This window comes from Lactuca virosa, chromosome 3, assembly GCF_052849685.1.
Source record: "Lactuca virosa cultivar CGN04683 chromosome 3, Lactuca_virosa_CGN04683_v6, whole genome shotgun sequence".
Taxonomy (NCBI): domain Eukaryota; kingdom Viridiplantae; phylum Streptophyta; class Magnoliopsida; order Asterales; family Asteraceae; genus Lactuca; species Lactuca virosa.
The window spans coordinates 59,422,800-59,436,760 of NC_136428.1; the positions used below are offsets into that span (position 1 = coordinate 59,422,800).

At 33.9% G+C, this 13,961-nt stretch overlaps 2 protein-coding genes across 2 annotated transcripts; one reads left to right on the forward strand and one right to left on the reverse strand.

The window, feature by feature from the left end:
* Positions 1–8,734: 8,734 nt before the first annotated feature.
* LOC145165787 (ubiquitin-ribosomal protein eS31 fusion protein-like) lies at positions 8,735–9,435 on the reverse strand. Its single transcript, XM_079084679.1, has one exon. The coding sequence runs from the start codon at positions 9,363–9,365 to the stop codon at positions 8,898–8,900; it is 468 nt and encodes a 155-aa protein (XP_078940805.1). The 5' UTR covers positions 9,366–9,435; the 3' UTR covers positions 8,735–8,897.
* Positions 9,436–10,089: 654 nt separating this feature from the next.
* Positions 10,090–12,345, forward strand: CAF2 (RNA-binding CRS1 / YhbY (CRM) domain-containing protein). The gene is made up of 5 exons (XM_079084680.1): positions 10,090–10,885; positions 10,986–11,113; positions 11,198–11,423; positions 11,509–11,636; positions 11,739–12,345. The coding sequence occupies exons 1-5, from the start codon at positions 10,255–10,257 to the stop codon at positions 12,228–12,230; spliced, it is 1,605 nt and encodes a 534-aa protein (XP_078940806.1). The 5' UTR covers positions 10,090–10,254; the 3' UTR covers positions 12,231–12,345.
* Positions 12,346–13,961: the final 1,616 nt, after the last annotated feature.

Below are 13,961 nucleotides of genomic sequence, written 5' to 3' on the forward strand. Positions count from 1 at the left end.
CTGATTCAACGTGCGAATCAGAGTACATAGCAGCTAGCGAAGCGTCGAAGGAGGCAATATGGTTGAAGAACTCCATTGAAGAACTTGGAGTTGTACCAGCCATAAAGGAGCCCATAGAAATTTTCTGTGATAATGAAGGTGTGGTTGCCTTAACCAAGGAATCGAGGGATCATGGCAGATCCATACATATCGACAGGAAATATCACTTCATTGGACATCGGGTAGAAGAGGGACTCCTCGTAGTGAAGAGGATATCGTCGGAGGATAACCCAGCAGACCCCCTTACGAAGGGACTAAGTAGGGTTAAGCACTTGCAGCACGCTAGGAGCATTGGGTTGAAGGACGATATTAGTTTAGATTAGATAGTTTCGAGACGTGTAATAGATAAATTGTAATTAACATTTGATGATTAAATAAAGGAGTATTATTTATAAGTAAAGTTATTGTTTTGTGTTAATTATTTACCTGTTGTTTCACTTTGCATGTTTTGACTTCCTGAATAATAAGATTATTCGAACAGTCCACAGTCGCTCATACTTTGGAAGTACGTATGAAAGAAGACTGTCATGAATTGGCTTGTAGATTGTCTAAAGTGTATTAGACATAGCAAAAGTCTGTTGCAACGTTCATGAGTACTTATGAAATAAGATTTGAGTATTGGAATAAACCCGCACTCACTTGAATCATTTCATGGAATTTATCACGAGTGATTGTGAGACGATAATATCATATAGTCTTTAAACCTAGATATATGAGTTGTTGTTTATGAATTGGTTGTGCATTGATAATGCGTAAACACATCAGTAACTTGATGTTATAAAACACATTATTGTGTACAATTTGATAAGTAAATAGTACAAGCATATAAGTCGAAGTTTATATGTTCCTTTTATCCTATGAGGGTAAAAGCGATATCTGGTCCCCTCGATTATTTGGTTTGACTTATGTATCGGGCCCGGTCAGGACTAAGTTGATGTGTTCAATTAAGTTCTATGTCAGAAAGATCAGAGATCGAGAAAAAAACTGCTGGACTATAAGTATGACTATGTTCCATGTGATTGTCCGCACGATATCTTGAGAACATAGGACTATACGGTCCCTTATCTAAAGGACGAGTTAGAGTTCGACAGCGGCTTTTGAGAGCTACGATTGCTAATCAGATTTTGAAGTCGTACTTGCATTTATAGTTATTAGACTTATCCAAGTGGGAGACTGTTGGATTAGTGTCTAAGTCCATAACTATATTTGGTATGTACTTGACCCGGTTGTAGCATGGTCCTTTTGGGTTGCCTTCACCAAAGCAACTTGACTGGATGAATAATAGAGAAAGATGTTATTATTGTTTGTTAACATATTATATGAATAATATATTAAAAGAGAAATCATATTTGTTTAATTAATGTTGGTCAAGAATTAATTTTGTAAACAAAGGAGATTAATTAAACTAAGGGGACTGGAATTGCAATTATAAGATAATTGCATTTTGAGCTAAGGAAACCCTAAAGAAAGGGAGTGGACGAAATCCTTATGGATAGCCCATAAGATTTCGTCCAAGGAGGGTTTCTGGAAGATTCTCATGAGCTGCTTAGAGCCTAAGCAACTAGATGAGATCATGGACTAAAACCCTAATTCCTCACCTATAAAAGGAACCCCTAGGCATCCAATTTTCGGCTACCACAACCCTAAGAAGAGTTCAAGAGCCAAAAATTACCTCTCCCCTCTCTCTCTCTCTTGCCTTCTCCAATTGTTTTGGTGTTTGTGATCTATTAGAGGCACAACATTTGAGGTGCTAAGTTTCTCAAAGGCTCAAGATCTTCAAGCAACAATCAAAGGTGATGTTCTAACTAGTTTATTACATATGATTTCGAGTTTTGTGATATGCTAGTTTAGGGTTTTGCAAGTCTTGGACAATTATGCATGTACGATTAGAAAAACTAGATCCAAGCATTAGGGTTTGCATAACACCATAGGAATGTTGTTTTGCTCAAAACCCATCAGTGCGCGCCTCCCCAAGTTTCATCCTATAAATAAATGTTGTTGCCCATTCGATTCCCCACACCATTCTAACTTTATCTCTCAATTTTCTCTCCATTTTAGCCGACAAATCTGTTTAGTCTTTAAGATTTTAGCGAAGCTATGGGGTCCCTGAGTGCCCAACATTGGTAGCTATCAGGTCGAATTTAAGCCAGTGCAAATTTCCAGACTTTTGTCAGGAAAATCTCTGTAAGTTAAGCTACACTTGTATCACTTTGAGTATAACTTATATTTATGTTCTTAGTCGTTATTTATGAACCTATAAATAAGATTTATCAGTGGTTCCAAGTCTTTATATTGATTAATCTATTACAGGAATGATGTCTACACTGGATTTACTGAGGTGTTGAAAGTGGGATTTTCAAACCGTATACTTTGTATACCAAACGGACCATGCCTTCGATATGATCCTACCTGGTTATTCCTTATTTGATAGATATTGATGTAGACATTGAGATTAGTGAAGAATCTAGACTATCATTAGTCACCAAGAGTATTAGACTAAGACTCAGTATAAATCATACTTAGGTCACGTCAAAGGAAAAGTCAAGGTGTTTGGCGAAGCGCTGTCGAAGTCTCCAGTTACCTACCTAAGTCAGGTGAGTGCATAGTCTCTTTCATGAACATGATTTTAAAACAAGTATTAATTAAAGTATTTAAATATATGTCGAAGAGATTATATGTGAGTTATATACTTATTGCCTGGAATATGTGTTAAAACCGTATTTGATGATATACGATATGCGAACCAGATATTGTTATATATATATGTGTGTGTGTGTATATATATATATATATATATATATATATATATATATATATAATTTCATAATAATAATAATAGCAGTGTTATTAGAAAGGAAGGTAAAATTATATTAATACCTAAAATACTTTGTGTCAAATAAACACACTAAGGTAGAATAGTGTTGCCTAAAGCGGAGTTGGTATTAGGAGTTGAGCGTTGTAATCTTACCGAGAGATAAGATAAGACTTGTAAAGGTGTCTTAAGTTTGATATTGGGTAACATCTTCATAAGAGTAAGTGTGAGGTGTGAACGGAGGGTAGAATTCTGACATTGATGATCCGAGAGTACGGACTAGGTATAGTCATTCATTCTTGATCCGAGAGTATGGACTGGGTACAATCATTCATTCCTGATCTGAGAGTATGGACTAGGTACAGTCAATCATTACGAATCCGAGAGTATGGACTAGGTACAGTCATTCATCGTTGATTCGGGAATATGGATTAGGTATAGTTATTTACTATTTATCTGAGAGCATGGATTAGTTACAGTCTTATATCAGTAATCTGAGAGTATGGATTAGGTATAATACAAGTATTCCATTTTTTTATCTGTTGTCTCCATTAATCCTCGACTACTGCTAAGAAATCCCCGAAGCAGCGTAGTCAAATTATTGTTCACATTATTCTTTCCAGATAAACGTCGCAAGGTCGTATAGGATCAATATGTGAGGACCGACGGGATGGGGTAGATTGCTTACATGAGATATATATGTGTTAATGATAATAGTTGATCATACAGATTTTTAATATATATGTATATATATATATATATATATATATATATATATATATATATATATTATATAACATTGTGGGATTGAAATCTCTATGTACTCACCAGGTTTCCCAAACTGACCCACTCGGTTTCTTTGTATCACAGGTGTCGATACGAAAGTATTTAATGTTTGGATTTGATGAGAGATTAAAGGAAATGTAGGTCATTGGATATTGTAAGGTCAGTAATGATTAGATTTATGTTTATGTTTCTTGTATCAGTTATGACATCCCAAAATTATAATAGTCATTGAAAAACATTTCTTCGGAAATACTTTTATAGGACAAATTCCGCATTTATAAATAAACTATGTTTTTAAAATAAGCATAAATAAAAATCTCTTTTCTGACCATGAAAATAAGAATGTCACAGAATGCATTCATATTTTTAAAGGTTCTAACATGTCCCCATAACATGATATAGAGAAACTACTTAGAAGGTAACTCCTGAAGTAATATGGAAGAATATTTTATGAATTGATAAACTTATGATTATGTGAGAGTTATATTTCAGATTATTCTTGTTGTTGTATACAACCGTTATTATGTTTTTACTATTCAAGTCATAAAACCTAATAGAAATCTATGTCGATCAATGACACACTCGTACTCTTATAAACATATGAATGGCATCATTTTTGTTTTACTTTTGATCAAATTCAAAAGAATAAAAGATTAAAGAAGATAGTGTTAACATATTTAACTGTAATTTATATTACCTAAAAAAACAGATGGTATCTTCTCTTTTCAATGCTTTGATAGTTAAAAATTAAAATATATAGGTCCTTAAACAAAGCAGATAACACCTATATATGATTATGCAAATTAGAATTAAAATGTGAACAAAAGGTTTTTTCCGAACACATATTTTTGTTTATTTTACTTATATAGTAAATAAAATTTAATATTGAAAAGTAAAGTAACATGGATTTGGATGAAATAAATGCAAGAAATTTAGTAAGGATAAATTCTTCATGTGATGTAATTTAGTGGGTGTTCAAAATGTCATCACTTTTTCCCCCTTAATTAGCTCCATTTTAATGCTTTTCTCACCTACTTAACTGTGAAACCAGCTTCCCTTGCCCATGTGCATGCACGTGCGTTATAACACACCCTTACTTGTATATATGTTGACTTTGACCGATTTGTTTTGGGAAGGAGTCTATATAAAAAGGGAATGTGATACAACAATTTATACTTTAAAGTAGTTATAATATTTTAAAAAAAATGTGTAACAAATCAGCTTCTTATATAAAAACAGAGGCCATATTAAAATCGAACTTTCCTGTATATCACAAAACTAGTCTACCGACACCACGAATGTCGTCGATAAGCCACATAGGAGTTAGAATACAAAACTAGTTATTCTTAGTCCCATTACTGCTAAACACCCTTATATAGTTATATGACATGTCTGAAAATAACGTTTACTTAACAACCAGAATAAAACGTTTCTCAAAAATAAGTACGGGAAGTCCCAAGTTTCTCAAATATATTTAAAACATAAATTCTCAAATGTTTTAATACAATGTGAAACATACAACCATCAATATGAAAAACCAATTATAGAGTAGTCTTATTCCTCCAAATTGCATATCCTTAACTCACCTTCTCTAACTACTCTTATAGGCATCTTCCACTTGAGTTACATGTCCAAAATAATATGTTAGATTGTGAAGATATAAAATAACAATATATATAGGCTACTCAAAAACTACTTTTTCTTTGCTTTTAAAAGATACATAGTTTTCTCAAAAGTTTCTCTATACATGTAATATTTTATTATCTAAAACGTACAGTACGACAAATGAATTCAAAACATCTAAAAAAACAAGGATGAAGACACGAGAACATCAATGCTTCTCAAATGATATCTTTAAATGCTTTTTCATGATTTAAATATGCAAGGCAAATTTACAATGCTCGTGTTTTCTCTATAAGGGCATGTAATACATATATGTACTATATTTCTCAAATTTACCACAAAATAGAGATACATGTGCAAAAAAATAATACGTACTCTCGTTGGTCTCCTAAAGTTTTTAATAATAGGTATACGACTTATATGTACAATACAAGAGGGAAACAAAACAAAATTCTACTTTGATAGGTCTATACGACCTACGTAATAATACCTGCATTTTGTGAAGGGTTTTTTTGTCATTTTTGAGTAACTTCATTTCATTCATATAATAACAAAACATGACAATGGAAAAGTAATCTCGTTCATTATCTCGTCTATCCCATTCATTTGATATTTCATTATTATGTCTAACAAAACAATAATGTAAATTTGATAGTGGTTAGTGTATTAGATGTTATGACATCATCAAATCCAACAAACGTATCGGGACTAACAATAGATTAAAGGAACGAATCAAGTGTAAAGGAAAAAAAACAGAGGATGGTCGGGGTGGATGGAATAGATGAATTGATTGATCGATTGATGAATGGATCAAATAAAGAAATCAATTGCATAGATCTAGACTCTTCCATAAGATGAATCATATGGATCAAATGTGTAGCTAGATATGACCAATGGTGGATCATATCGACACACTCATGATGGATCATATAGATGGACCCATATTGATCATATGAATAAACCGATATGATGGATTTATTGGATAGACTAATTGGATGGTGTAATCTAATGAATGGATATATGATGGATTTATTGGATAGACCAATTGGATGGTGTAATCTAATGAATGGATTGGATGGAAGAATGTTATTAATGGGATAGATGGGGTGCATATATGGATGGGATAAATTGATTAATCATATAGATTAATGAACAAGGTAGATGGATTAGTTGGATATAATAGATTGATGGGTGGAATATATATATATATATATATATATATATATATATATATATATATATATATTAACCGCATGGAATAGATCTATCACTTATATTAATTTAAAAGAAAAAATTGATCTATAGGATACATCATATGGATAGATCCATTGGATTAATCGATTGTTTGGATCAATCAGATGTATTCAATTTGATAGATTCGAGGAATAGATCGATAAAGAGCGGATAGAGGGATATGATGGATGAATAGATTTGATGGATGGATTTATGGATTCCTTTAATGTCATTTGAGAGCATAACTTTTTTTATTGACAACTCTATCAATATCAATATCAATATCAATATCAATATATATATATATATATATATATATATATATATATATATATATATATATATATATATTCCACCCATCCTTCTATTATATCCAACTAATCCATCTACCTTGTTCATTAATCTATATATCGGGGAGCATAATTTTGTTATTTACCACTCAATCTATATTGAGTGGTCAATATATTTTAATATTATATACACCTAACCATTTTTTCCGTTAATCACATTTCATTTTACCCTCTTACGCCATGTTTCAAGTTTAAAACCCGAGGCAATGAAAAAAAAAGGAAATAGAAGGTTAATCACATTTCAATTTACACTCTTATACCGTTTATTTTCTTCCTTCCCCTCCCATCATCCCACATTTGAGAGGATATATTTCAAGGGAAAAAAGAAATCTTTTCCTGGATGGATCAAATAGACAAATGGATCGGATGGATGGATCAGATGGATGGATCGGATGATTACGAATTGGATTGATCAAATAAATGGATAGGATTTGATGGGGTGGATGAATATAATGGATAAATGAATAAATCGGATGGGCGGATATTGATCAACTTGAAGGAGTGGATGGATTGACTTGGAGGATTGGATGGATTAATTGGACATATTGGTGATAAAATAACAATTAAATGGATCATATGGATAAATCAAATAGATGGATTGGGGGAAAGGAGTGGATTGACTAATTTACCGAATGGACTGATTAAACGGATTGTATACATTTATCGGATGGATAGATATTGTGGATGCATAAATGCAGGGGCGGAGGATATTAAGGGCGAGGGGGGCTGTGGTCCCCCCTGTTTTTTTGCTTATAACTAGTTTTACCCACTAATTCTTATATATATTAGGCATGATTTTTTAAGCACAATAAAGGGTTTCAATAGGGGTTTGTGAGGCACTAAAGATCATATTCAGATTGTGAGCTTGAGTGTTCTACGAGCTAGCAAGCACTTGTTCATTATACTCAAGTTTTGCATGTGTGTGATACCAACAAAAGGATGTTGTTTTGGCTCCTTATCCCCTAACTATACATGGACATTCAACACTTATCAACCAAAATGCACCTAAATGTATATGATCTCATGGTTTATCAAGCTTGATGGTTATTTTGTGTAGGTCATGTTTCAGTTGCTTTGTTCATAACTATTATAACTAAATCGAAACCCTAAAGTGGCATTTGAGCCTCCCATTGAAAAAATAATAGCATAATACATGTTTTGTGTTTGATGACTTGTGACTTTTAGGTTATGAATCATGATATGAAAAATTGCAACGAACCAACTTTTGTTAGGCTCTGAGTGCCTCTTTTGTCTTTGGTTTGGGCATAAGATATTTTTGCTCACGTTGCATGATACTTATACGACTTTTTTTCTAAAGTTTTTACCGGTGTTGCAAGGATATATTTAAAAACTTATTTTATATGTAATAGGCTCATGCATGACACTTGATTTTTGTATGTATTATGTACATCACATAGGAAGAAGTAGAGGTAGTGTGTTAGAAGTCATGGAAAGATAACATTTTTAATAACTTTCAAATAGGATGGATTCATACATGTTTATTAATGGTCACAACACATTGGTTGGTAGACATTGACTTTAGTTGGTATCCTTTGTTATATTTGAGCTCTCTTGCTTTAGTTATTAATAAGATTCTAATTGATTGGTAAGATCATCCTAAATCAATGATCCAAGGAATTCTATACATAAATATATTTCTATATATCAATATCTGATGATGCCAGAAGCAATGAGAGGGATTGCTGAGAAAAAAACAAAGAGCATCGAGAAGTTCTTTCGAAAACTAATGTTGCAAAGATCGGTTTTGGTAGCAAGGCTGGATTATTCTGATCGAGAATATCGTCTAAACAAGAAAAACTAAAAATTCAGAATAACAATAAGTTTTTAACATAATCAAGACACCTACAGGAGTATCTAAGTAGTAAACATATCATTGTAAAACAGTTTAGATAGCTTAAAATGTTGATAAACAAAAGCATTCAGTTTCATCAATTCAAAAACAACCCAAGAAATCCAGGTTTAACACAAGATATAACAAGAAAACTCAGAATTATAATTCATAACTCAAAAAACGACGATGAACACTTATCTAATCAAGCCTTCTCCTTCTGGTAGACATAAGTGAGACCACACTTGCCGCAATAGTGCCTATCGAAGTGGTTAGCCATGAAAGTCCCAGCACCACACTCAGCATTAGGACACTCTTTCCTCAACCTCTGCACCTTTCCGGAATCATCAACCTTGTAGAACTGCAACACGCTCAACTTCACCTTCTTGTGCTTATGCTTGATCTTCTTCGGCTTGGTGTAGGTCTTCTTCTTGCGCTTCTTTGCGCCACCACGGAGACGGAGAACCAGGTGGAGGGTTGACTCCTTCTGGATGTTGTAGTCAGCAAGGGTTCTGCCGTCCTCAAGTTGTTTCCCGGCGAAAATAAGACGCTGCTGGTCCGGTGGGATGCCTTCCTTATCTTGGATCTTCGCCTTCACATTGTCGATCGTGTCGGAGGATTCAACCTCCAACGTAATCGTCTTCCCCGTTAGGGTTTTCACGAAGATCTGCATTTTTGCCGAATTGTACTGATACGGCTTGATTAGGGTTGGAAGAAGGTTTTGTAGGAAGCAAAAAAAATCAAATTGGGCATTTGAGGGCCATCGTCGTGAAAAATAAATCCCTACTCTTTCAATTTGGGCTCTTGAGGTTCAAATCGTTGACTCGTACGTAGGCTATCTAAGGCCCATTTTGGTCGATTTGAACTTAAAACTGTTTTTCTTTATGCTTTCTCTTTTGTAAAGTGGAATGTATATTGTTTTTGGAACTTCTACTATTTGCAATATACTGATTTATCCCAAAAAACTTTTTCTATTTGCAATATACTGATTTATCCCAAAAAACTTTATAAAAAAATTGACATCTCATTACATTTTTAATCCCATCATAATTACCTACTCTTTTACTTCCAAATTAGTTTTTTACTGGATACTTAAATACCATTAAAAACAACAGAATTTATCATATTGTTATTTAATTATAATTAATATTTAATATTCTTAACTCTTATAATCAAGGATGTTATAAATATAGACAAACATATAGTGATTTATTTATAGTTTCCCAAAAGTAAAGTGATTTATTTATAGTTTCCAAAAGTGAAATTAAGTTAAACTTTTATGGATTATACTGTTTTAATTAAATAGCAAAGGAACGACGTCGTATCATCACTTCAAGATACTCCAAAATTTCCCCGGTTTATCTTCATCCAAATTGTTCATGATCGACCGTTTTGATTTGCCGGTTTATCTCTTCGTCTGAACTGATTGATGACCGAATGTATCCCAACACGAACGACGTCGTATCATGAGTATGAAGATATGGTACAGGTTAGTCTCCCTTGTCTCTTTTTTCATCTGCAAGTGAAGGAACCTCTGTGAATATCTCTATCTGTAATCGAAAATGGCGATTTTAGCATCTCTCCCAAACCCAAATCTCTTCTCCTCCCTCCCCACACCCCCACCCCCACCCCCATCTCCGAACACCATCAAACCCCCAATCCCAATTCCCAAATATCCACCAGTCCGCAAATCCCAAAAACCACCACCACCAAAACCCCAATCCAACCCCGCCTTCAAAACCTTCCACCGCCGCTCCAAATACTACAAACCTGTTAGAGATGGTGAAGTTGTTTCCTCCGATGGCGACCGTTCCGTCGTCGTAGGTGAATCCGGTGTATCCTACCAGCTCCCCGGTGCCCCATTTGAATTCCAGTACAGTTACTCCGAAATTCCCCGAGCCAAGCCAATTGCCATTCGTGAGCCGGCTTTTCTGCCATTCGCGCCGCCCACTATGCCAAGGCCTTGGACTGGCAAGGCGCCATTGAAGAAATCAACCAGGAAGATCAAGCTTTTCGAGTCATTGAATCCGGGTAACAATTCCAATTCCAAGCAACTGGAGATGTTAAAACCATATGAGCTTGGAAATTTTGAGGTGAGGCCGAGGGAGGAAGTGCTTGGGAAGCCACTAAGTAGAGCAGAGAGACTAGAGCTTGTTAAACCTCACATTTCTAGTAATCGCCAGGTCAATCTTGGTAAGATGCACATATAAACAGCCTAGAAATTGCATATAATCGCGATTACAATTCACTAGTGAAACAGAAATGGTTTTAACTCATAAATTGGATATTGTAGGAAGGGATGGATTGACGCATAATATGCTGGAACTGATACATTCCCACTGGAGGAGAGATCCTGTCTGTAAAGTCCGATGCCTTGGAGTTCCCACTGTTGACATGAGAAACGTTTGTCGAGTTCTTCAGGTTCTTTGATTCAATCTAAGTAAACCATCTTGGGATTTTCATTTTTCATCATGTGCTAGAGCTAAAGATTAGTTCAAACAACAGGAGAAGACTGGTGGTAAAATTATTCTTAAAACTGGTGGTGTGCTTTATCTTTTCCGTGGTAGGCACTATGATCATAACACTCGTCCACAATATCCTGTGATGCTATGGAAACCTGCAACCCCAGTTTACCCTAAACTCATACAAGAAGCACCTGAAGGTTTGACTAAAGAAGAAGCCGATAAGTTGAGAATAAAAGGGAAAAAACTTCCCCCAATTTGTAAACTAGGTAACTTCATTACACATCTGCTCATTATAGATTATTGATGCTCAATTTTGCACTTCATAGTTTGAATTTCTTTATTCTTTTACAGCTAAAAATGGAGTGTACCTTAATCTAGTAAAAGATGTTAGACAAGCTTTTGAAGAGTCTGCATTGGTGAAGATTGACTGTTCAGGGATGCATGCAAGTGATTACAAAAAGCTTGGGGCTAAGTTAAAGGTTTTATCCTGACTTTCTCTATTAAGTTGTTCTCTCTGTATTAAGTCAGAAAAAAAAAGTCATTTAATCTATTGATGATGAATGATGTTTTGTATTCTCTAGGAATTAGTCCCTTGTGTGCTGCTATCTTTTGATGATGAACAAATCTTGATTTGGAGAGGTCATGATTGGAAATCTATGTACCATGGTGCACCTATATCAGAAAACACTGAAGTTGACTTTTACAAGTCAAAGACAGCATCATCTATTTCAAGCCCAAAAATGACATTGTTATGGAGACGAGCCATTGAGTCAAACAAGGCGATGTTGTTGGAAGATATTGGGGTGGGACCCGATGATCTGTTGAAAGTGGTGGAGGAGTTTGAAACGATTTCACAGGTGGCAGAGCATTCATATCCTGCAGAAATCGTGTCAAATGAAGATTTTGAAGAGGAGGATTACAGTGAAGATGAGAGTTACTTTGATGAAGATTCTGATGATGAATATGGTGATTTCAGTCAGAAGTTGGCTCCTCCAGGATCATTGCCAGTTGATTTCTTAGCAGAACAGCTGAGGGACAGTGATGAATGGAGGCCAAATGGGAGTTACAGATGATTCCGATTCCGATTCCGATTACGCTGTATATATATAGTTTCGGAATTCAATCAATTGATTTCGGTAGTTGTAAAAATGAATAACTTTTACGATTCCGATTCCCATGTTTTTATTATCCTTTTTTTGCAATTTTGCTAATAGCTTGTTTAATTGTTTTGATTTAGTATTATAACTGGATTTTGCTATTTTCATTGTTTATAAAATAAATATATGAAAAAAGATTTTTAACTTTTTTTTATATATATATATATAAAAAAAAAATGAATAACTTTTACGATTCCGATTCCCATGCTTTTATTATCCTTTTTTTTGCAATTTTGCTAATAGCTTGTTTAATTGTTTTGATTTAGTATTATAACTGGATTTTGCTATTTTCATTGTTTATAAAATAAATATATGAAAAAAGATTTTTAACTTTTATATATATATATATATATATATAATTAAGGTTTCAAATGCAGAGATATATAATGTGTGACTTAACAAGTGCTTCTTTTTCTATATGTATAGATCAATGCATTGATGTGCCAATTCCTCAGAATTTGTTTTGGATGAATGAAATTGTATATTTGGGGAGACTATATGAGAGAGAAATTTAATTAAAAAGTTATTAAAATAATAATTTAAGGTTTATACCTAAATTTAATTGAAATATACACGAAAGGAAAATATTGATGTGTCTGTCACATCAATTCCATGTGAACACATCTGGTGACATATGGACCAAATAAAATTTAGTGAACGAGTTGAGATAAATGAAAAGGTACATCTTTATTTAAGAGAAAATGACAAAAATAGTCAATTATCCTAATCACTTTGCGGAAAATAGCCAAAAAAATCGATATTGCAAAAATGGCCTTCAAAATCGCAGATGGGAGTCCATCTACGAATGTACAAGTGGCTAAAACACAAGTGTGCTTTAACTACTTGTACATTCGCAGGTGGGTTGGATTTTTTTTTTTTGTATATATAGGGGCTTTTCAGGGTTAAAATCGCAGATGGACTGCGTCCATCTGCGATTTACTCTGTATTCCATCTGTGAATTTGCGAATTTTTTTTAATTTTTTTTTTTTTTTTTAAATTTGACTATGAAATCAATTGGTTTGACTACAAAATAATGTTACTGTATATATAAAGAAAATTATCAGTTTAGTTGTTATTTGTTTAGGAAATCTCTCTAAAATCTCTCTAAAAAAATGATTGAATATTTGGTTTGTCTTGTAACCGGTGGGAGATGGCAAGTTATTGAAACCAATCTGGAATACGTATGTCCACAGGGAGGTATTTCTGAATTTGCTTTGATATTTTCTGAGTATATTAGTTATAGTGATTTTGTATCTTTGGTGAGAAGCAAAATTGGTTTGTTAGACAAATATAGAATTAGTCTTCGTTTCCATCATCCTGAATTAAATTATTATATAGCTATAGTTGAAGATATGGATGTTAGAATGTTGATAAATATAATCAAATGTAGTGGAGGAAGGGTTGTCAAAGTGTTTGTGGTGGTTGATGAAGTAGATGAGGTTAATGAGGGTGGTCACAGTGGAAATCAGCCGGTTGGTAATTTATGCAGCTATAAAGGAAGCAACGATCCGATAGGTACTTTCAATACTCCTAGTGTACCTCAGTTTCACAGTGTTGCTGAAAATGTTAATGTTAGTTATTCACCTATTAACTATGTGGATCCTGAGAATTACAAGTATGTTGGTGATGATGATGTTGGTACATATC

Bases quoted from the DNA above. Each gene is read 5' to 3' on its own strand.
- LOC145165787 (XM_079084679.1), bottom strand. From the start codon at position 9,365: ATGCAGATCTTCGTGAAAACCCTAACGGGGAAGACGATTACGTTGGAG.
- CAF2 (XM_079084680.1), top strand. From the start codon at position 10,255: ATGGCGATTTTAGCATCTCTCCCAAACCCAAATCTCTTCTCCTCCCTC. The intron at 10,886-10,985 runs GTAAGATGCACA...TGGATATTGTAG, and splicing joins TAATCGCCAGGTCAATCTTG to GAAGGGATGGATTGACGCAT. The intron at 11,424-11,508 runs GTAACTTCATTA...ATTCTTTTACAG, and splicing joins TCCCCCAATTTGTAAACTAG to CTAAAAATGGAGTGTACCTT.